The sequence below is a fragment of the Prionailurus viverrinus genome, chromosome B1, assembly GCF_022837055.1.
Source record: "Prionailurus viverrinus isolate Anna chromosome B1, UM_Priviv_1.0, whole genome shotgun sequence".
NCBI lineage: Eukaryota > Metazoa > Chordata > Mammalia > Carnivora > Felidae > Prionailurus > Prionailurus viverrinus.
In genome coordinates, this window is record NC_062564.1 from 126,457,950 (window position 1) to 126,482,269 (window position 24,320).

Genomic DNA, 24,320 nt, shown 5'->3' on the forward strand with positions numbered 1-24,320 from the left:
AAGGAGGGGTTAAATTTCAGTGATCTCTGTCAGGGCTGATTCCTACAATGTGAGTTTGTGCTAATGTTGCACAAACTTGCAAATTTTCTAGTTTGCCCTGTTTCAAGTGAGCTGTGGGGCTTTGCCCAGTAATATTTGACAGATGGCCATCACATAAACTGCAATTAAAGCTTAAATTTATCTCCGACAGAGATAACTGTGATGCTAAGGTTAAATAAATGCAGTCACCTCTCACCTAATTAGATGTATACTCACGTATATGATGGAGAGGCTCATCATTCTTTCATTAAAAAGCTCTATTTTCAAAGTTTCTAAAGCAGGAATGAATATTGGCTCTGTTTATCTGCTTATAATATTTTATTTATTCAAACTATATAAAATATAAAACTAATTTGTGACACAATTAAGACAGAGGGGCAAAAAAAGGAAACCTAAGAGTTAGAATTTAGCCAGGCATGAGCTGAGTACATGACATGCTTGCTCTAGAATTGTGCACATTTACTGGAGGGCTGGGGTCTTATGTGGGAGCTGTGTCTTCCATTGCAAAGAGAGGACTTTCTTCTGAGAGACCTCAAATGGACACTGTAGTAACTATCCAAGGAGCCTTTATGGTAAGATAGCTACCAGTTTCATTAGGTCGTTTCTTCCAGCCTCCCTTTTTATAAAGCCAACGGGAAAATTCCTAGTATTAAGGCAGGACCATAACAGGCAAAATGTTAACAAACACTGTCATTCTTTGGGAAATGTCTTGATTTCACTAAGGCTGCTGTTTTGCTGTGGTGATTGTTGGGGATGTGTTTGTTGTTGTTGTTGTTAGTGGGGAGGGATAATAGTGTCAGTAGCACAGTGGACTGGTTAGAGCACAAGTTTTGGACCCAGGCTGACTTACGTTCAAATCCTAGTTCCATCACTTACTAATACGACCTTGGTCACATGACTTAACCTCTCTGAGCCTTAGTTTCATCAACTGTGAAATGCAAATGATAGGGTTATTTCAAGATTAAATTGGATAAACTTGTAAAGCATCTGGAATAGTGCCAGACACAAAACAAATGCTCAGTGAATGATAATAGGTGTTCATAACAACAGACATAATGATTTAAACTTTATTTGTGCATTTTGAAACTTACCAATACTAAGTTACCATTAAAAACTAAACAGTATCTTCTTGTTTCACAACTTCATGTCTCAGGCCTTGGTTCTCAATCCTAGGGGACGAAATTCCCTGCCAATTCACGTACAATTAGATTGTAATTTTCCCCCTTGCCTGAGGATGGAGGGACACTCCATATGGTCACCCTTCCCCTACAATTCAGGAGTTACAGTGGATTTATGTGCACAGAGAATCCGTCTTCCTGGGAGTGGCAGGATGGTTCCTAAGAATGTCTTCTTTATTCTGTGTGCAAACCAATAAATCACAAAGGCCACTGGCTACAGATTGGAATTTGATAGTTCCTGGGAAGAATTAAGGAGGATTAGGTTGGCCCTCTCTGCTGTCTCTCATAGCTCCCTTGTCCTTTTCCCTGAGATCAGAGCCACCTTGTGACCACCTGTGGGTTTGGACCAAGCCTTGTTCATATTTATGAGTCTGTAGTGTCTAGCATGCTATCCAGAACAGCATTGTCCAAGGATCTTTGAGATCTGATGTGTTTACAATTATAGAACTTCTGCATTAAGACTAGCCCCACATCAATTGCCCCATGCAACTGGTACTGGACAGAAGTATTGTAGAATAATGATAAAAATTGTGACACTGTTTCAATCACCTTAATTTTCTCCTTACATGGTTATCTTTTTTTTTTTTTAGTGAAAGTACTTAAAGTCAATTCTCTCAGCAAATTTCAAATACATAATACAATGTGATTAACTATAGTCACCATGCTGCAGAAAAATATCCCTAGAACGTATTCATTTGTAACCGAAAGTCTATACCTTTTGACCAATGTTCACATGGACTAGCTCATTCAGTCCTTGGAACAATCCTATGTGACAGGTATACTAATCACTGTTTTACAGATGAGAAAACCGACAACAAAGGGAGATTATAAAGTCCTGCCTGAGTTCACAGCTGGTATATGGAGAAGTTGGTCTGACCAGCTGGACAGAGTCCAGGCTTTAATGAACACTCTGGGTACAAATAGGAGAGGGGAGGACAATAATGTTTATGTCAGGTAGTAGTTCACAAAACTGTCTTTTTTTCCATAGGCATAATGTCAGAAGCTCGCTATTATTTAGTGCAGAAGTGTAATAAGGCCTCGGGTTCCTCTCTCTCTCCATTGCTTGGTCTACTCCAACCACACCAGTCTCCTTGTTTCCTGAGTGCAATACACTCATTTCAAATACAAGGTATTTGTAATATCTGTTCCTTACCACCTGGAAGAGTCTTCCTCAACTCTTAAATGGGGCCCACTTTCTTCTTTCATTCAGATTTCTCTTCACTGGGGTCAACGCTGACCAATTTACCTAAAATCCACGGACTCCAACTCTGTCACTCTTCGAAGCCCAAACCTGCTTTCTTTTTCTTGAGGGTGTTTCTCTTCATCATTATTTGTTTGCTTTTATGTTGACTGTCTCCACCACCAGAATATAAGCTGCACAATATCAGGCACTTTATTTTCTTTATCACTGTGGCCCCAATGCCTAAAAATAGTGCTTTGCAAATGGTTGGTGCTAAGTAACTGAAGACATAAATAAATGGAATGAAATTGAATTACACTGAAAGCATAAGATGCGACAAAGTGATGATATTGTTCAATGCTAATGATATGTTCTTTTAGTAAAAATGTTTTCTCACCCAAGTAATTCAAGGACATCCGATAGACTGAAGTGATTGCCTCTGTGCTCCCCCTGCAAGCCTCCATCACATTTTTGTACTTTCTTATTTTCTTCATAGCACTTTACTGAATTCTCATCTACTATGTACTTGCTTATTTATTATGTTAGCGGGTTGTGGTCTATCTCCCTCACCCCCTTAGGAAGTGAGATCCACATGGGCAAAGATTTTTGTTGGGTTTATTCACTGAGGAATTCAAAATGCCTACAGTGATGCTTGGCACAGTGTAGGAACTCAATATGTCTCTTAAGGGAATTCATTAATTAAAATTTTTATGGTGTGGGGGAACAGTATCTTTAATTAAATATATGTACTCTTGTGAATTATTACGTTGGTTTATATACACAGAAGCCATTGCTTGTGTCCTTATATGTTACTTTTCCATTTCCAACCTGTCTCCTCGGCAGAAAACAAAACTAAATTATACTAAATTATAGTTATTTAGCCAAATAACACATGTCTTGAACCAGGTGTTCTGAAAGATTTAGGTTATACCATGACAGAATCTGGTAGCCTAACACCAAGTATCTTAATATAGCCCAGCAGGTTTGCCTGCACACCAAATAAATAGCTTGTTTCCTAACATTCAGTTCTGAACTGTGGTTTGATATGATCCATTGTGCAATCATTTAAGAACCCTAATGAGCCAATGGTAAGTCACAGACGCCAGACTTTGAATTAGAGAAGATTAACTGCACAATTTAGATTTTTTTAGATAGTGAGAGGGAAATCTTTAAAAATAAATTTCTTCTTGTCCCATATAAATCTCAACTGTTTTATTAAATAGTTCATCACGTGGTCCCCATGTGAAGATTAAAAACTGTAACACATACCTGATTTCATCAGTCTATGTTTTTCCAAACATACTTTCTATTGTATTTGGACAGAAATTCCCAAGATTCATAGAGGCCCCACAAACCCATAGACATTCACGACTCATGTTTATTCTGAGAGGTAGACGACCAGTTGATAGAACACTGTCTCATAAGTTACATTTGGGGAGAAATCAGCTATCTATGTGTTATAGGCAGGGCTGGCAACCCACTGGACTAAAATGTGCCATTAAAGTAATGTTTTATGCTGTATGAAAAGGGAAGTTTACGGCTAAACTGCTTATTTGCAAGAAAAGCTTGTCTGCAATCATTGCATTCATTTCTTTGTACTCTGAGAAAAGAGCCTTAACTTTTTGATATGTCTGGTTCCTCATCCATAAAGTTGGCATGTTTCTTATTATTTATCCCTAAGACATACCTTAAAAAATATTGTGATGGCATATAATCATTTTTTTTCTAAAACTAAAGATGCAGTGTGAATATAAAAGAGTGGCTTGTATGGGTTTTTCCCTTCCTCTTCTCTGTAATGGATGTCATTTGGAGCTCTAGCTCTAAAATATTTATTTTTTAAAAAACCCTTTAGCAAAACTGAGTACCAATATGTTTATTCTATAAATGCCCCAAAGCCAAGAAATAAAGAAGAATGGCTGAAATTATGTTTCCCTTCTGCAGGGAATTTGTGCACTTAGGGTTTCTCTGTTTAAATGACCTCAGTGCAGTAAGGGATAGCCATCCCTGGGTAAAACTAAAGACATTGCCAAGATAACCCTTCTGCTGATTTCCTTAAAGATCATTCCAGCCTCTGTCCCTGGATTGAAGTATTATGAAAGTGTTCGCGGTAAATTCCTAAGGGTTGTCAAAAACATTACTTTTTTAAAAAATAGGTTACAAAACAAAACTCTGATATAAGCCCCCAGTGGTCCTATGAGTACGAAGCCTTAGGTCACTTGACCAAGTCATTTATTTAGGAAATGGTGAATCTGAATTTTAAACACACTTGTGACAATGCTTGACTTTTCAACCTAATTATAGATGAAACTTCATATAGTTTATGTTGGTTTTCTGGGTTTTGTTTGTTTTGTTTTATCTTTTACAATATTTGAGAAGAAAAGGCAAGTGGGAAAGAGAACTTCATCTCATATTTTGTAGACATTGTGTCCCTTACTTTTAAAAATCATGGTAAGAGTTGCTAAATATATGTATTAAAAAAATCATGATTTTTTTAAAATTCTAGGCAAGATAAGATAAGCTATTCCTGAAAAAGAAAACCATGGCAAACTTTTTAGGGCTGTATGGCCTGAAGGTTGGCATTTGTTACTTTTAATAAGTGTCCAAAGCTCAGAAGACTGATCTAGTTCTCTCAAAATATGCTGTACTGGTCAGTTCACAGCACTTACTTCCCATTAACAGCCAGAGTTGGTGATTTAAGCATAAGTGGTACTCTACTATGACAACATAATTAGTGCCTTTTATCATTATTGGAAGAAAGATACTTCTTTTCCTTCTAAGAGCATAAGTATTATGACTATATGTGACCACAGAATTATCTTATTCACTAGAGGAGCACTTTGAAAGTACATTAAAACAAATTTTTCAAAAGTAAAAAAAAAGGTTCAGCACCTCTCTGTTCTTTCAACATGTAAAAGAATTAATTGCATGAAACTGTGAATCATAGTAAATCAGCTATATTTGCTTGATGCGAAGACAGACCTGTGTCAGAGGGTACAAAAGATGGTCAGAAAGTATAACAGGTAACTGCAACATGGACCTCTTCTAAGCACAGAGTTTCTCTAGATTGAGAGCTGCTTTGTCAAGACTTGCTCAGTCTGGGAGGCAAGAAGCTTAATTCTGATACTTGGAGTATGGCTTCTTGGTAGAAATAAATAAATACGTAAATAAACAAATTATTATTTATTTAATTAAATATCAGTATAAGCAGGAACTCTATCAAAGTTTGACAGCTGGGGCTGGATGGAATGGATATCTGAGTGAGGACATTTGTAGAGGGCTTTTAGGTAATAGCATTGTCCTCTTAAGGGTTTTTATGTGTATTACTTTATTTGATCTTCACAATAACCCTGTGAGATAAGTACTGTAGTTATTCTCATTCTAGGGATGAATAAACAAAAGCACATAAATCTCTGAACACACAGGACCAGGATTAAAGTCAGGCAGGTGGATCCAAGCTGCACACTCATAACCCCTGTGGTAGGCTGGATAATGGTCCCAAAGGCATCAGGGTCCTAGTCCCTGGAACCTGTAAACCTTACGTTACATGGAAAAGGACTCTTTGCAGATGTGCTTAACCATCCTGAAAGGGAGAGGTTATTCAGGATTATCCAGGTGGGTGCTAACTGCCATCACAGAGGTCCCTATAAGAGAAAGATAGAGAAAGATTTGACACAGATAGAAGAGGAGGGGCCATGGGATTGCAGAAGCAGAGACTGGAGGGATGCTGCTACAAACCAAGAATGCTGGCAGCCACGGAATCTGGAAGAGTCAAGCTTTGGAGTCTCCCAGAGAACTTTTGGAGGGAGTACAGCTTTACTGTCTCCTTGACTGTGGCCCAGTGAAACTGATTTCACATTGCTGGCCTCCAGACTATGGGAAAATAAATTTTGGGTATTTTAAGCCAGTAAATTTGTGGTCATTTCTATAAGAAATAAATGCAAACATTATGTAGTACTCCTCCTTCAACAGACCTACATAATGGGGTAGCCTGCTTATAAATAGCTGCTGAACTTGAACAAGGAAGTTAACCGCTGAGGGTTTTAGATGTATTATCTATAAAGTAAGGGGGTTGAACTGTGTAATTTCAAAGAGTTTGTATAGTTACCATAAGAGAAATTGTTTCCAGATCTTCAGTAAACGGGTTTACCAGATTATTTTGGAAATTGATTTTAATTCAACATTTTTTAAGGATCTCCTATGTACTAAGCACCAAGCACCGAGATATATTTGACCCTAAAGAATTTTTAAAATGAAAAAATAAAATAGCATTTAATTGGCTGGGATTATTTACTTTATCGTCTTAAAGTGAAACTTGGGGCACCTGGGTGGCTCAGTAGGTTAGGCCTCTGGCTCTTGATTTCGGCTCAGGTCATTTGTGAGATTGAGCCCCAGATCAGGTTCTGTACTCACTGCTCCTCCCCCATTCATGTGCTCTCTCTTTCTCCCTCTCTCAAAATCAATAAATAAATATTAAAAAAAAATAAAGTGAGGGGGTCTGGGTGGCTCAGTTAGCTAAGCGACTGACTCCGGCTCAGGTCAGATCTCATGGTTCGTGAGTTCAAGCCCCACGTCAGGCTCTGTGCTGACAGCTCAGAGCCTGGAGCTTGCTTCAGATTCTGTGTCTCCTCTCTCTGCCCCTCCCCCACTCGAGTTCTGTCTCTCTCCCTCTCTAAATAAATGAATAAATAAACAAGCAAACATTAAAAAAAACCCTTTTTTTTAATAAATAAAAAAATAAAGTGAAATTTAACAGTGATGTAATATCTGCTAGAAAGATGGCTATAACTATGCAGACACACCCCATATCAGAAAGTTTTGTGTAGTGAACTCTCAATTGGGAATGCAAATTGCAACATATCTTGAATGGTAACTCCTGCTTAGTTGTAACCTCCCAGGGTTCTGTGCTGGGGAAGCTAAGTGAGGCTAAATCCAGACTCCAGAGAAAAGAATATAATGACTTACACTGTCATGGAAGGCACTGGCGCCAAACGTTTGCTATTTCTACTCTAAAGAACAAGAGCTGAGAAGAAATCATAACCACTCTGGACACGTTCCTGCTTACCTGAAAGAGATTCAGGGTTTTGTTTACATAGCAACCATAACAATGAAGACACTGGTTCAGAAAAGAATGTGGGAACATATTTATCCTATGTAGTCATCAAAAATTACAGAAATAATTACAAAGTGTCTTTCCAGCCATCAAGAAACCTCTTGCTTCTCCTGACTCATGTGCTAATAGTTTCCATTTATTTAAAATGGAATCGTTTTCATTTATTTAATATTCTGAAATCCTAACATTTATTGCCTAACATTATTTCTGAAAGTACGCAAGGGAACATAAATTAATAATTACACAATGTGAATTAGGAAAATGTTATATATGGAATCCTACTAACAGAAACAGCTCTGCCCACCAAGGTCTGTTTCTTGGTTAAGCGTCTGAGAGTCAGAAGGAAGAAGAGCTATGGGGAGAAATCCAGAGGATTGTCTCTGAGGTAAGAAAGAAGCTGCAAGAAACATTAAGTTAACTTTGACACACTCACCACTGAATTTGCTAGACCAACGTCTCAAAGTGGCAGTTCATAGGCCCAATATAGTTTACCAACTTCTCGGTTAGGCCCTCAAAATACTGGCCCACGCAAGAATTCTTGATAAATTTTAAGTAGTTAACAACCTATAGGATTAGAAAAAAAGCTCACATAATGACTGGCATTACCAGCTTCTGTTACCAATGAAATATGGGGCCTGTGGGCCCGAGTCTGCATTCCTTTATGGCAACATGCAACTTACTGCTTGAGTAACAAGAGCAAAAAGTAAAGTGGATTGGTTTTGTATTCTTGTCACTATTAAAATTTAGAAATGAAAGATAGCCCGGGTAGGCATCATGTTTCAAGAAAAAAAAAATTCTGTGCCTAACTTTCTATCATTTATTGTCACCTGCGTGGTCCCTAGATACATGTGAAATTTCAAAAGCTGATCAGCCTATACAAAAGCTTTCTGCAGCTGACACTCTGGAAATACCAGTAGAGGGACCATTAAGAACCAGGTGGTAAGAACCACACTGCAGAAGCAAGTTTGCTTGGTTTCCACAACCTCCCAAAGCCTCCCTCCTGCTGCCTACAAGATCTAGCCCAGCACCATACGTATCATGGGTGTTCCATAAATAATCAACAGTCAGTCATTAAGTGGTTCACATATTTAAGTGCTGTGTATAAAACACACCTGTGGGACCATTTAAAAGTGTAGATTTCCAAGGCCCAACCTGAGATGAAATCTGCACTGTTATCAAGCACAGAATGGCAGTCCTTGGATTTCTCTTTGTGAAATATCATCTTCAATAATTAGCCCGTCACACTCATAATTTTTTTGTCTCACTTGATTATATTTATTTTGACTAGTAATGATAATACCTAATACCTGTGTAGTGTAATAAATTTGCTAATACAGTGGGGAAAGGTGGGGTGGGGGAATCTTATCTTTTGGGCACATATATCCCAGGCACACACGATGTTAAGATTTTATAGGTCTTCCTATATAACCTATAATATAGTAACTATTATGCCCATTTTTCGGCTAAAGAAACTAAGGCAAGGAAAGGTTAAACAGTGTGCTCAAGGTCACACAGCTGGCTCTGAACCCGGTTTTCTCTATGCAAAGACTCTGCTCTTAGCTACAATGTTATCTTGCCTCCCAGAACTTTCAGATTTTCACAGTGACCTACAATAAAAAATATATTTATATCATGGTCTTCTTACACATAGAAATACACACAGATATATATGTGTGTTTGTGTGTGGGTATATGTATATGTATATACATATATACACACATAATACTATGTATGATACATCTTGGCATGTCTGTTCGTTCGGTTTCATGTCTTTAATGTTGTTTTTCAATCCGCTAAATTGATCTCATAACTCTTTAAGGGGACATGACACATAAGTTTGAAAAACATAGCAATAAACCTTAAATTCCAAAAGACAATAAGGAATATTAGATACTATAGTTTATAGACAATATGGCTAAAGTATGCAAGAAAACGAAATGCTGAAAATTTACTCATATGAGTAATAATCTTTCATTTCAGACCTCTCTGAGTATTAATAATAGAAATTGTTATAATTTATTACATGTTCTGTGCTTTATAATCTTTCGAAAACTTCTCACATTCAATATGTCTTTTAATATTCACAAAACTCTATGAGGTATAAAAGAAACGAAACAACCAACAGTAATAATGCAATATTTCATTTATCTTATTATTATTCTGTGGAATTTAAGGATTTTCATTCCCACCAGAATAGTCTATTGAAGTTTACCCATTGGAGAATTCTGTTTTTTTTTTTTTTTAAGGTAATGGATGCTTTGTTATTGGAAAATCAGTCATTAGTTTTCCTAATATAAATTAGGAATGCCTGGTGTTTTAAAAAAGCAGGAGATATATATTTCTTTTTTAAATAACTTATTGTCAAGTTAGCTAACATAGAGTATATACAGTGTAGTCTTGGCTTCGGGAGTAGATTCCTGTAATTCATCATTTAAACACAATACCCAGTGCTCATCCCAACAAGTGTCCTCCTCAATGCCCATCTCCCATTTTCCCCACCTCCCCTAACCCCCACCTCCATCAACCCTCAGTTCTCTATATTTAAGAGTCTCTTATGTTTTGCCTCCTTTGTTTGTAACTTATTTTTCCTTACTTTCCCCTATGGTCTTCTGTTAAGTTTCTCAAATTCCACATGTGAGTGAAAACATATGATATCTGTCTTTTTCTGACTGACTTATTTCATTTAGCATAATACCCTCCAGTTTCATCCACATTGTTGAAAATGGCAAGATTTCATTCTTTTTCATTGCCAAGTAGTATTCTATTGTATGTATATGGATAGATAGATATAGATATAGATACAGATATATAGATATGTATCTTCCACATCTTCTTTATCCATCCATCAGTTGATGGACGTTTCATCACATTAATGGAAGAAAGGGTAAGAACCAGATGATCCTGTTAATAGATACAGAAAAAGAACTTGACAAATTATAGCATCCTTTCTTAATAAAAATCCTCAAGAAAGTCGGGATAAAAGGAACATACCTTAACATCATAAAGCCATATATGGAAGGTCCACAGCTAATATCATCCTCAATGGGGAAAAACTGAGAACTTTCTCCCTGAGATTAGGAATATGACAGGGATGTCCACCCTCACCAATATAGTTTAACAGGGTGTTTGAAGTCCTAGCCTCAGCAATCAGACAACAAAGTGAAATAAAATGTATCCAAATTGGTAAAGAAGTCAAACTTGCACTTTTCGCAGATGACATGATACTCTACATGGAAAATCTGAAAGACTCCACCAAAAAAACCACTAGAATTTGATGCATGAAGTCAGCCAAGTCACAGGATGTAAAATCAATGTACAGCAATCAGTTGCATTTTATACACCAATAATGAAGCAACGGAAAGAAATATCAAGGAACCAATCCCATTTACAGTTGCACCAAGAACCATAAAATACCTAGGAATAAATCTAACCAAAGAGGTAAAAGACCTGTATGCTGAAAACTGTAGAAAGCTTATGAAAGAAATTGAAGACACAAAGAAATGGAAAGTCATTCCATGCTCATGGATTGAAAGAACAAATATTGTTGAAATGTCAGTGCCGCCCAGAGCAATCTATACATTCAATGCTATCCCAATAAAAATAGCACCAGCATTTTTCACAGAGATAGAACAAACAACCCTAAAATTTTCATGGAACCACAAAAGACCCCCAATAGCCAAAGTAATATTGAAAACGAAAGCCAAAGCTGGAGGCATCACAATGCCAGACTACAAAGCTTGTACTATAAAGCTGTAATCATCAACACAGTATGATATTGGCACAAAAACAGACACATAGACCAATGGAATAGAATGGAGAACCCAGAAATGGACCCTCAAATGTATGGCCAACTAATCTTTGACAAAGCAGGAAAGAATATCCAATGGAAAAAAGACAGTCTCTTTAGCAAATGGTGTTGAGAGAACTGGACAGCAACATACAGAAGAATGAACCTGGACCACTTTCTTACACCACATCTTATACAAAAATAAATTCAAAATGAATGAAAGAGCTAAATGTGAGACAGGAAATCATCAAAATCCTACAGGAGAAAACAGGCAACAACCTCTTTGACCTCAGCCGCAGCAACTTCTTACTTGACATGTCTCTGAAGGCAAGGAAAATAAAAGCAAAAATGAACTATTGGGACCTCATCAATATAAAAAGCTTCTGCACAGCAAAGGAAACAAACAACAAAACTAAAAGGCAACCAATGGAATGGAAGAAGATATTTGCAAATGACATATCAGATAAAGGGTTAGTATCAAAAATCTGTAAAGAACTTACCAAACTCAACACCCGAAAAACAAATAATCCAGTGAAGATATGGGAAGAAAATACGAATAGACACTTTTCCGAAGAAGACATCCAGATGGCTAAGAGACACATGAAAAGATACTCAACATCACTCATCATCAGGGAAATACAAATCAAAACCACATTGAGATACCACCTACACCAGAGTGACTAAAATTAACAATTCAGGAAGCAACAGGTGTTGGCGAGGATGTAGAGAAAGGAGAACCCTCTTGCGCTGTTGGTGGGAATGCAAACTGGTGCAGCCACTCTGGAAAACAGTATGGAGCTTCCTCAAAAAATTAAAAATAGAATTACCCTACGACTTAGTAGTCCTAAAAATTTATCCAAAGGATACAGGAGTGCTGATTCATAGGGGCACATGTCCCCTGTGCTATCTATCCACAATAGCCAAATTATGGAGAACTCTTGACTTCATAGTGTCAGTCTACCACATTGCCAAGATCTGTCTTTTAAAAAATATTTTATTCAAAAAAAATAAAAAATAAATAAAAAATATTTTATTCTAATGAATCTTTCTGTACAATGAAGTAATATTGCTGAGGAAATAAATATTTTTAATAAATATCAACAATTAAAAAAAACTTAGAGTAAGGACATAGTCATTCATCTTTAAAAAAAAAAACAGTATCAGCAACCTGCCTATTCAGACACTATAGGAACATCTCTTGCTGATATTTTCTTTCGGTTTCCTTTCAAAATCAGTGGGGCTCACAGGTGTTTAGATGGTAGTGTGATGCATTATACTCAAAAATGGCCTGTGCAGCCTTGACTTTTCAGTCGTAGGCGTTACTCACCCTTTTTGGAGTGTCAGGCAGAGATACTCAAGGGATGGAGATGTGATTTTCTGCCCCTTCCATAAATATGCACATTGACATGATGGGGCTTTCTTACATGCTATTTTGGGTAGGCATTCCCCTCCCCATCTCTCCATGGAGACAGAAAATTACTTTTGTCAAAGTTATTCTCAATGCATTTACAATCATCCAAGTTTTAATTTTAGTTGGCTTTTATGATTGCTTCCTTGGATTTGTATAAAGAACTTTCTGGTATTTTTAATACTGAATCATCTGGAACCTATCATTTTCCCTGTTTTCTCTTAGCTATACCTATAGATCCAAGTATCCAAAAATTCCATGAAAATTGTTCTGAGGGAAAATTATAAGCTGTTGTCTTCAAAGATTTGCCAACTCCTCTATTATTTAAAAATGATTTCTCCTATTGTTTCTTTTAGATACTAGTCATTGGTATAGCTCCTTAAAAATCCATCACAACCAAGAAGTATTTTATTCAACACAGGAAAACCTTTTTCCCCTCAAACACATATTTAAAATGTTAATCTAGTCAGTCATTGGCCCTTTTATATAGCAAAAGAGACCTTCAGAAGCATCCAGACATTTATTTTTATTTTAGAAATGAGGAAAGGGAAAGGCCCAGTCTTCGAACTCCCAGTTAGTCTTCATTTCTGTTCACCACATTGCCAAAAAGCAGAGTTCATGTTTGTAGAATGCCATTAATTAGTGTATTCCACTTCATAAATAATTCGTAACCACAGTAGTATTATTTTGCAAAAGAAAAAAAATCATTGAAAGCGTCAAGATTCTACAATAGAAAATGAGACGTCGTATGTGCCCATGCATGTAGGGGCTCTGAAAGGCTTTCTTTGATTACTGTGTAAATGGTAAATAGAAATCCATATAGTTTCAAGTCTGATTCTACATCTGCTAATTGGATTTTGCTGTATGGATTTAGTAAGCCAATATTCATGCTCTTAAGTAAACATCTCTCAGAATGCATGCATATGACAAAGCTGGTTTTTCTTTTAATCGCTGGAATCAACGACTAAATCGGAGGTAGGCCAAGTTGACTTTGCAAAAGTAATCTAGGTTATAATGAAAGGACTTTATACTTATTTTACTATCAGCAGAACTAATGGAAAGAAAACAGAAATGTAGAATCCTAAAGGTCTTCCAAGGGCAGAAATTCATCTCTTTTCCTGACAGGAATACCCACATTATTCTGAACCGTTCTGTTTTACATCTAATTCCTGGCTGACAAATGTCCGTTTTTCATGCTTATTCATTCGTCACCCTTGTGTTCTCTCTGCCTGCAAGGCATCCAGCCTGCCTTCTATCACATCTCTGCAAATGATAAAGGATATGCTTAAAACGTTACCCACCCTCCCCTTGCAGAGGCATCCAGAAGTGAGCAGCTGCATTCCTGGACAACCACAATATATTCTATGCTCATTACACAACCTGAGAGCTAGAAAAGAGGGTTTATGGCAGAAATTAAAAGGATTTTGCAGAAAGAAGTATTGCCTCGTGGGGGGTTAAATGCGAGATCATTTTAGAAATTACATAAAATTTATATGGAGTTTAAAGCCAAACCATTAAAATGAAATAATTACAAGGTATTCAATGATGGCTCAGTTAAACCTGTCTCTCGAAGGATGTGCCTCTGATGTGTGGTCACCATTCTCAGTTAAGAAACAGGGATCCTCCTAAGAAGTGCCTTCATATGGCAGGAATTTGAAAACCATGCCAAAAACTACACCATATCCTAAGAATTACAGCATGCTGCATTCAAACCCATTGCCTCTTAATGGTGCTGCTGACTTCTGTCATCATAAAATTTTTGCAAAAGAGCAGTAGGTTCTCATGATGGTCATATTGCCAGTTCCCATGCACCCCTCAACCCAGCTTGGCTTTCACTTGCCATTCACACCTAAATGTCCCAAACCAGTGACTTCTTCACCCTTCTGAATCCTTCCCTGCATTTGTCCTGTTGGCCTCTCATCTTGTTAAAACGTTATTCTCCTCTTGGCTCCTCTGACACATGTCTGTTTGGTTTCTCTCTTGCCTCTTTGTTCATGCCATGTCATTTTGCTGGCAGCCTTTTCTTTTGAATGTTGGTGTCCTGTATGTTGAGCACTCAGTTTTTCTCCTGGTGATGTAATCTGTTTCCCATGCTTCGGTCGTCTCCTAGACAACAAAGCACAAATCGCTTACAAGGAGGTTTTTTTTATAAGTTCTAGTGTTTCTCAACCTGGGATGGATTTTGCCTACTGGGGACATTAGGCATCTGTCTGTGGGCATTTATTTTACCACAGCTGGAAGAGGTGCTCCTTGCTTTTAGTAGGTGACGTCCAAGGATGCTGCTAAGTATCTTGCTATGCACAGGACAACCTGACAACAGAGAATTATCCAGTCCCAAATGTCAGTAGTACTGAGCCTGAGAACACATGATCTGGATTTATTGCACTTTCCATTTGAATATCCTGTGCACACCAAACTGAACCTGTACCAAGTACATAGCTATCTTTCTCTTCACTTTCCTTTCTAATTCTGTACTATATCATCTAGTGATGGTGCCATCTTAACAATTGCAATAGCTAAGAATATACTATTATTTTTGCCTCCTGGCACTCTCCAAATACTTGGGTCTTCTGAAATGTATGATCTTTTTATTTCCAGAATCTGCTTCTTCCTTCTCCTCTTCCTCCTCCGCACTATCACTAGCCGAGTTCAAGACCCCGTCATTCCTCCTACTCTACTCAGATGGGTTCCTAACTACCTTCTGTCTCTTTACCACCACCTCTGTCACGTCTGTCACAATGAGGGGAGTATGATATCTGATCCCCTTCCTTTGCTTAAAAGCTTTTGAGGGCTTGCCATTGCTTAGCGTGGCAGAAAGGCTCTCACAAGTAGATCTCGGCTTACCTTTTTAGTCTTGAGTCTTTTTATCTTACACATCATCATCTTAAGCACTTAAGCAAGTGTGTACCAAAGAATATAATACTAAATATGAAAATAATTTGTTTTAGCTATTTGGATGCATACATACCTCATTCTTATTCTAAGCCCTCATTTTGTGATATGCTTATTAATTTAACCAAGAGAGTCGATAGGTTCTTAAATTTGAGAACTAATTCCAGTCATTATTTTTTCACCCTACCCCACATCAGATGGAAGTTTTTCAGAATGATTTTTTTTATAAACAAGATATATCTGGTCAAGAACATTTTGTCCCATAAAAATTGTCCACCGCTGCTATTATTCTTATTAGTACTTGGCATTTTGCCAAAATTTTTATCTTGATGCAGATCCAAAACAAAGAGAAACTACATAAGAAAAGAAAGAGTTAAAAAAGAGAAGAAAAGAAGAAGAGAGTAACAAGTTTTTAATGTTTGTGTTGGAAGGACACGGATTAACCAAAAGATGTCTGATGAAAGGGATGTCTGTAATAGCAAAATATGTACAAATCAAGTCTCAGAAGGTTCTAATGTAGCATTGGTTATTTTGCTGTAAGGCTTTCGGTAATTTGATAGATATGTTTCTTACATGTAAAATAAAGACATGATTTCGATAACTTGTAAGTTCTAATAACTGTGGATTTTAAGTGTTTATTTTTGCAATATACTCAATTTCTTGATAATCAAATCAGAAGTGGCCTTCTGACAGAAATTTTGTCACCGTTTGGCGAGTCTCTTGTCTTACCTCAGATCACATATATCCATAATTTTCTCACAACCCCTAAACTTTTGAAGGTTTTCTTATGCCGAGAATTCAACAAATGGCAAGTTTGTAACAATGGATTTTTTTTTTCTGTCCCTGCTTCCTTCCAGATCGTACTTTCTGATAGCTCCTTGAAAGACATTAAGAATATACCTCCAGAGTCTTCGGGTTTTCACCCACAGTTCAATAGGCTTAAATGGTACTTTTAGATTCTTAAGTCTTTATCAAAGATGTGACATGGAAGGATAGAAGCATTAATTTATAATCAAAATCAACTGGACAAAATTCCAATAACTTTTCATTGGAAGGAGCTGAAACTGTATGTGTATGAAATAAAATGTTTAATATATTTTTTTGTTTATATAAATGTTGCTTCAAAGCTCTGTGGCGGAATCATTTATTTTTTAACTTTGGCGTTTAAAATAATAAACCGATTTTTTTAATCAATAGTTTGTTTTTTTAATGTTTATTTATTTTGAGAGAGCATGCACATATGTGCATGTGGGGGAGGGGCAGAGAGAGAGAGAGAGAGAGAGAGGGTGAGGGAGAATCCCAAGTGGGCTCCATGCTGTCAGCACAGAGCCCAGTGTGGGGCTCAGTGATCTCACAAACTGTGAGATCATGACCTAAGCCAAAATCCAGATCAGATGTTTAACTGACTGAGGTACCCAGGTGCTCTAAAATGATAAACTGATTTCTAACATGTTTATTCCACCTATAACAATTTTTAAAAGTCTAATGCATATTTTAGCAACTATAACTATATAAATGTGTAATTAGACAGTTGGTATATTTGGGGAGAAATGACTATTTAATCTTCTAATTGAAGGATGGCTACATAATTACATATTACATATGTACAATTACATATGGCTACATAATTACATATTCTAGACTCATCCCCATAGTTACTCTTTTCCTTGCCTTGTGTTTGAGACATGTGAAGAAGCTATGTTCATTCTTTCAGGATTCCAGCATTCTGTTTTCCCCTCTGAAACAAAAAACTTCCTTTTGAGTTATTGATGAAAAGATCTCAGAGTTACTACAACTTTAATAGCATCTATTATGAAGAGAAAAATATGTATGTACATAACAGACTGCGTGTGTGTAAGAATCATGACAATGGGATTCTTTTGATAAAAAATGTGATCACCATATTTGGTTACCAAGCAATACTAGGGAAATGCAATTAATCAGTTTCACTTATTTTGAAAATTAGGTTCTCCAAAGCATTCCATTAAAGATTAAAGTAGAAGCAGTTAATAGCCTCTGAATTTCATGTTTTCCACCACACAGAATATAATAACCCCAACTATGGTATAGTACTAACAACATGTGGTGTGGTTAAAAAAAATACAAAGACACCTAAAATGCTAAACTGGAACATTTTTATAGCATTTTCCATAAATGAATAAATGTTAATTATTATTAGTTTTGTCATGTATTTTACTACCTGTGCTTTCCAGATCTACGGAAGACATTTGAGCAGGAACCCCTGGGAAAGGAGGTATCCTTGGAACAGGAAGTCTTGCTCCAGTGTCGACCACCTGAAGGGATCCCAGTGGCTGAGGTGAGTAACAAAAATTCTTTGCATTTAGCAAGTGGCATTTAGTTATTCTAACAGAGGCCTAATCCATGGCTAATGGTGCAGTGAATTAGGGTATGGCATGATGAATGTCTGGTAATGGAGTCCTAACTGCCTGCTGCTGGCAAAATAGATTGATTGGGAACTGATTAATGACTCGGGAGTCAATTAGAATGCCCCACTGGACAAAGCCACAGGCAGCTCGGTTTAATTTTGTCATTCTCTTTCAAGAAACCAGAAACATTGCTTTATTTTATCTGGCACTTATCATATGGAGAGGTGATAAGACTTAATAAAGTATCATCAGTTTTATTATTGTTCTTGATAATATGCAAAAAGTGTAAGAAGAGTGTGTGTGTGTCTGTGAGCCTGTGCACCCCACATATATATTTCCTGTTCTGTGATGTAATCCAAAGGCCAGATCTACGTACCATGAATAAAAACATGTCTGAGAAATAACAAGTGTCAATTAGTTTCCCACCATGAGCTTTCTTCCATCAAGCTCTTCTTTTTTTTTTTTTTTTTTTTTTTTTTGGCTAAAACAAAGCCTATTGACTATTAATAAAGCATTACGAATCAGATACATGCCATGTTTTTCATTAGCACCAAATCATATGGTGCCCTTTGAAAATGCCTGTCTACAGGGGATAGGCCTACATGGCCCCAAGGGAGTGCCATGCCCTCCTTGAGACACTCACCATCATAGAGTATACTTGTTGAGGAAAATTGTCTAATATTGTATTTTCATTTGTTAACGAATAACTCTAAGCTCTCAAAAATGTTACCTTTTATGATTATTAGGAGACATCCTAATGGGCATCAAACACTATTGCCCTAGCTAATTGGGTATTCTGTGGGCCCAGAAACACATTCAGTTTGACAGGTGACATATATAGGTGCTAACCTGTTGGTCCTTGTTAACCTCCAAACTACCTTGAGTCCTTTGGAATTCTCACTCTTTTATTGCATGTGTGGAAAGAGGCATTTTTTAGTTGTTGCAATTGGGGCCTGAATATGAGCCAGCTGATTTGTTTTTTGTTTTTAGTTTTTTTGTAAAAATAAGTCTTGAATTCTCCTTTATGTATGAAATTGCAAAATAATATATTGACACAATATAGTTCAAAAAATGTTTCATAGTTAATAGTGTACTTACTATTAGCTTTCTCTTAGTTTTTCAGTCTTTTGAAGGTTGAAGCAAAGGTGGGAGCCAGCTCAGTTAGCTGATCTCACCACCACAAGATTAAACATCTGATTGCTCTTTGCAAATTATTATAAGTAGTAAATTAAGATATCTAGGCAAAGCTCTTAGAAAACAGCTCCATTTTTTCTCTCACAGCCATTTATATCTCTCCATGTGTCAATGCAAAGACTCCAAGTAGTGTTCTTAAGGAAACTTCTTGTTTTATTTTGCAAGAAGGGAACTGTTTTTTGCCCTGTTACTGGCATTCCGTGGTACTTTCTAACACTGCATCAGAGACTTTACATGATTATATCTGTTTTATCTGAGCTCATCAAAACCTTATCTTCCAACACTGATATATAATATGATTTAGTGTGATGAAAGGAGGCAACTCTTCTCTATTCAGTATTTTATTTCACTTATTACAGTAGTTCATCTGTCTCCTTAATTGTATTTTTAAAATTCTAAATGCAGGCCTCCACTAAACTACCTTAAAGACCAAAACATGTCCTGAGTAACATGTGTGTCCACAGCCTCATTTTTACCCAGCATTTCCTACAGATTGCTGATCCCTGCAAAGACTTTCAGCGAGGAGATCCTAGTAATTTTTTTCATTTTTTTTAGTCTCTCCAACAAAGTGGTTCACTTTGTCAAGGAGTAAAGATTCATGACTGAAAACTAATTGGCTGTGAATTTTATTTGTATCATCAGTGGGGAAGAGACCAATTAACACTTGGCAAGCTCAAAAATCATATACCCATTTGACATTCAAAGAACTATATTTAATGCATTTTTTCCTTTTTTTTTTTCTGAAGTCAGAAGAGACATCAAACAGTCTTGCTCAAGAGCAGGCTAATAAACTCCTAGGTAGATATTTTCCAACACCCTTAGAATCACCAAGATCAGAAAGCTAATAAATACCCTAATGGGACACATTACAATAGTCATTTGCTTAAGAGGAGCAGATAAATGAAAAAAAGAAAGGAATGAAATGTAACCTGGTGAATTAAAGTGTTATTAAATTATTTTGATTGTATGATAAATGCATTCATTATTTAATATTTAAATTTTTTGAAGAATCTAAAAGCATAACTATAGCTTAGAGTGAAATGCTGATCTTAAAGATCAAACTCTTGCATTTTACCATAAATAAAATCAGTCATGAAGGTATACTGGCAAGGATTTGTGCTGCTTTTGTGTCCAAGGCAAGTGATTCTGAAAAACTCAGATGGTAAATGCTCAATGGATACATGGTTTGATCAATTCAGTTGATGTTTGTTTTATATGTGTCTAGCTCCAATGAGCAAGTAGTCAGGTACATTCTTTGCAGAATATGAGGAAATAACTTTCTTCCTTCCCATACAAGTCAATAAATTTCTAAAGAACTCTACCAGTTAAAAAATATTTAATGTTTTTATTTATATTTGAGAGAGAGAGACAGAGCATGAGCAGGGGAGGGGGCAGAGAGAGAGAGAGAGAGACGGAGACAGAATCCAAAGCAGGCTCCAGGCTCTGAGCTCTCAGCACAGAGCCCGACGTAGGGTTCAAACCCACGAACCTGAGATCATGACCTGAGCCAAAGTTGGACGCTTAACTGACTGAGCCACCCAGGCACCCCGAGAACTCTACCAATCTTAAATTACAGTGGTATCACTTTTGATGCAGATAACATACGCATTTCTGAGGTCATAAATAACATTTAATATCATCCCCTATTTTGGCTCTGGTCTCTATTATAGAATGTTAAACTAATTTCCTCATAGAACTCTCGGTGTAAACCATTTTTAACTTTTTGACTTTGGGCAAGGTGTTTCAATTCTCTGTATATATGTTTTCTGAATTATAAAATGGAGATAACAATAATAGTATCTATCCAGAAGGTAGTTTTGGAGTTCAGATGAGATGATACACGTAAATCACTTGGACCATGTAGAAAGCTCAAGAAACATCAGCCATTTTTAGTACTATTATTATATGATCATTTACTGATTTACAGAAGACAAAATTCAAGCTCTGGAATTCAGAATAGCCACTAAGCACATTGTACCTATGCTTGGTGCTGTGGGGCTGTGAAGCTTCTGTCCTGTGAAAAATCACCAATATGCCCTCTTGTGTTCTCCAGCCAGGGCTTTGGTTAGAGTCCATAAATACTACAAATGAAGATCACAGTGTAAGCTTCAAACAAGGAAAAGCCCTTATTTATTGTAAATATCTACTTCACAAATGACTTGTTAATGTAAATACCTACAGCAAGTCATGACATGGCTGCTGTCCTTGCTCTAATTCTTGAAGGTACTGGTGTCCATTTGGCCCTCATGATCCCAAGACATTGGATCAGCCTGCATATTTTATTTCAAAGAGGACATTTGGGCTGAGGCTACTTTTGGTAGTTCTCCTTTTCAGGGATAAAGGAAGGAGAGTGACAAAGTTTCAGAGGAGGAAGAGGCCAATCCAGATTTCTTATACCACATCTCTCCAAATGGTGACGCTTTGGGTAAGAAAAATTATGTTGTGGGCACCCCAGGATAAAGCATATGGGTTCCAGAGCTCTAATCTTGGCTCTCCCTCCTCTGGTCTCCTTGCCACATCCTTTCTTTATATCTATTTTATTTAAGATATTTAACAACTGTATGACTTCCTTAGCCCTGAGGCAGAGTCTGAAGGCCTTGTGCTGTATTAGGCATAAACCCTTCAGCTGTTGAATCATAGGGTGGTCCAGGGAGCCATCCAGTGCTGGGAAGGAGAAGGGGAGCGCTCAGTTCCTTAACAGCCCATACAGAGTTGTTTCAGCCATATCATAACACCTGGTATGGATGAACCAATGTGATTGGCTCCTATATACAATGATATTTTATAGCTCCAACTACTACTTGCATTGAAATGTATCTGTTTACTCCTCTGCCTGCCTGACTAAACTGTGAAGAAATAAGGAGCAAACGGGTTTTGCTCATGTTTTATCTCTAATACCCACAGACTGAACCTATTTAGTAGATTCTCTAACTATATTTCATTAAATGAAGGAAAGAGTCCCTGTTGGATATGGCTACATTTCAGGAAACGGAGATGGAACTTTCCACAAAAAGGACGTTTGTCACCCCTGAAGTTGCAACCGTATTGAGAGAACTCAGTGTGGGGTGAGAGGTTTCATTAGTCTGAAGCCTGAGAGTGAAGTTCCAACCCACTAGGACCAGAAGGAAAAAAAAGGGGGGGGGGGCAATTTGGAGCTACTTTAGTTCAAGGAGTATAGGGCAGGTTAATAATAATCATATTAAAATTAAGAGTAGACCACATGGGAGAAAGGAAAACAACCACCAGAAACACTCTAAAATGGTATTGCCCACTATTTTAGTGGTCCGTGCCAGGACCACACCAAAAGTACAATGTTGTTGCTACATTTCTGGGAAGGTATTTTGCCTCCCTTTCAATAGACAAGCCTCCCCATTTCCCTAAACAAGCCAGAAAATTAATACACTGGTGAATGGGTGCTGGGTGTCCCAGTGTATCATAGCAGCACTCTATAAAGTGAATCCCTCTTTGCTCATCTTAGTTTATGCCTACAAAATGTTGTGTCACATGGTGAGCCAGAAATATACTCAGAGATACTTTATTTCATCAGATTATCTCTTTTGGAGAGTACTGGGATCAAAACATCAATGCATACAAGATTTGTTGGCATGGCGGAAGGAGCAAAACTGAATTTTTCACTAAAACCTGTGATTTGTATCACCTTTAACAAGGGGATAATTGCTTCTCTAATTATAATTGAGCCATTTCTCATAGGAGTTTAATTGGAGGCACAGGGCGCAATGTTCAACTTATTGACCCAGTTGTGCTTAGAAGCCGTCCTCTTATTTATCAACATTTGCATCTCTAATTAGCAAGTGGGAAAATATGGGTCGAAGTGCAAAAGAATAGCTTATTTTGCTGAGTTTAGTCTTGATAAACAGGGAACAGATTTTTTTTTTTAAAGCTAATACTGCCAGGGCAAAAAGCTGCTGGCAGCTGGAGGCTATGCCAAATGTGCAGCATCAGGTGCTATGCCATATAATTGATTATTAATATGGCTGCTGAACATTTTGTTTCATGAGAGGCATGCATGTTTCACTGCCATTCCCTCATAATGGGGACTTCATCTGGCTGCATTTCCATGCAGGTGCATTGTCTTCCAAGCCGTGCTTTCTGTCCTTTGTAGGCGAAAGAGAGAAAAGAAGGGCTTGAATACAAATTTGGAGAGAGAGACTGCTTTCAGCGCTCAGTGGTATCTGTTGGAGATTTCCCCTAGCACATGTGTAGCAACAAGCTGCTGATTTTTTTTTTTTTTTTTTTTTTTTTGCAAGCTGATTATCAGCCTTGCAAAAAGTTTTGCGCAAGTATTAGGCTTCCTGACTACTAGGCAGCTTGCAAGCTTTGTATTGGTTCAATCTACAGTTGCCAGCATCACCTCTTTATTATGGTTACCCCTTAAGTTTTTCTTCCAATATCTGCCTCTAATAGTTATATGCAGAGCTGACCATAAGCCCAGATAACCACGTAAACCAAGTTTAAAATAATAACATTAAACGATGCCAACATCCATTAAAAAAAAAACCAGTAAGAAATTATAAACCTTTTTTGGACTTATAATAGACTGTGGCTTCACTCCGTGCTCATACATACTGGTTCCTTTGAGCTCTAGCACAGCATGCAGCTTTTGTTTTTTAATCATTCATTCATTCAAGAAATATTTATTGTCTCTTCCCTCTGTGCTGGGTACCCTTCTAGTTGCAGGAGATACAAGTCAGCCAAAGTCCCTAATGGGTTAAAACAAAACAAAAAATGACTACACAAGAATAGAAATAAATGACCAAGGAATTGCCAGATAGTTGCAAGTTAAAAGAAGTAAGACAAGGTCATATTTCAGAGGTTGATGGTTATTGGGGATTGGAAGTCACTTCAGAGTCCAAGGAGAATCTCTGTGGAGGCACTCTATGAGCTGAGGTCTGAATGACAGGAAAGAACCAGTTTTAAAAATGTTTGGGTCAGGAAGTTCCATGCAGGGGGAGCAAAATACCCTGAGAAAGAGTTGATGTGGCTTTAGATTTAAAAAGAGGCCAGTGTAGGGGTAGGGGCGCCTGGGTGGCACAATTGGTTAAGGGTCCCACTTCAGTTTGGGTCATGATCTCATGGTTCCTGAGTTCAAGCCCTGCATCGGGCTCTGTGCTGACACCTCAGAGC

The 24,320-nt window shown here is 37.3% G+C and overlaps 1 protein-coding gene across 2 annotated transcripts in view; it reads left to right on the forward strand.

The window, feature by feature from the left end:
* The window catches only part of UNC5C (unc-5 netrin receptor C), a 351,607-nt gene that overhangs the window by 236,366 nt on the left and 90,921 nt on the right, over positions 1–24,320 (forward strand). For both annotated transcript variants that reach the window (XM_047856492.1, XM_047856493.1), the window contains exon 4: positions 17,808–17,911. In XM_047856492.1, the coding sequence (XP_047712448.1) occupies positions 17,808–17,911 (104 nt within the window). The remainder of the gene's footprint in view (positions 1–17,807; positions 17,912–24,320) is intronic.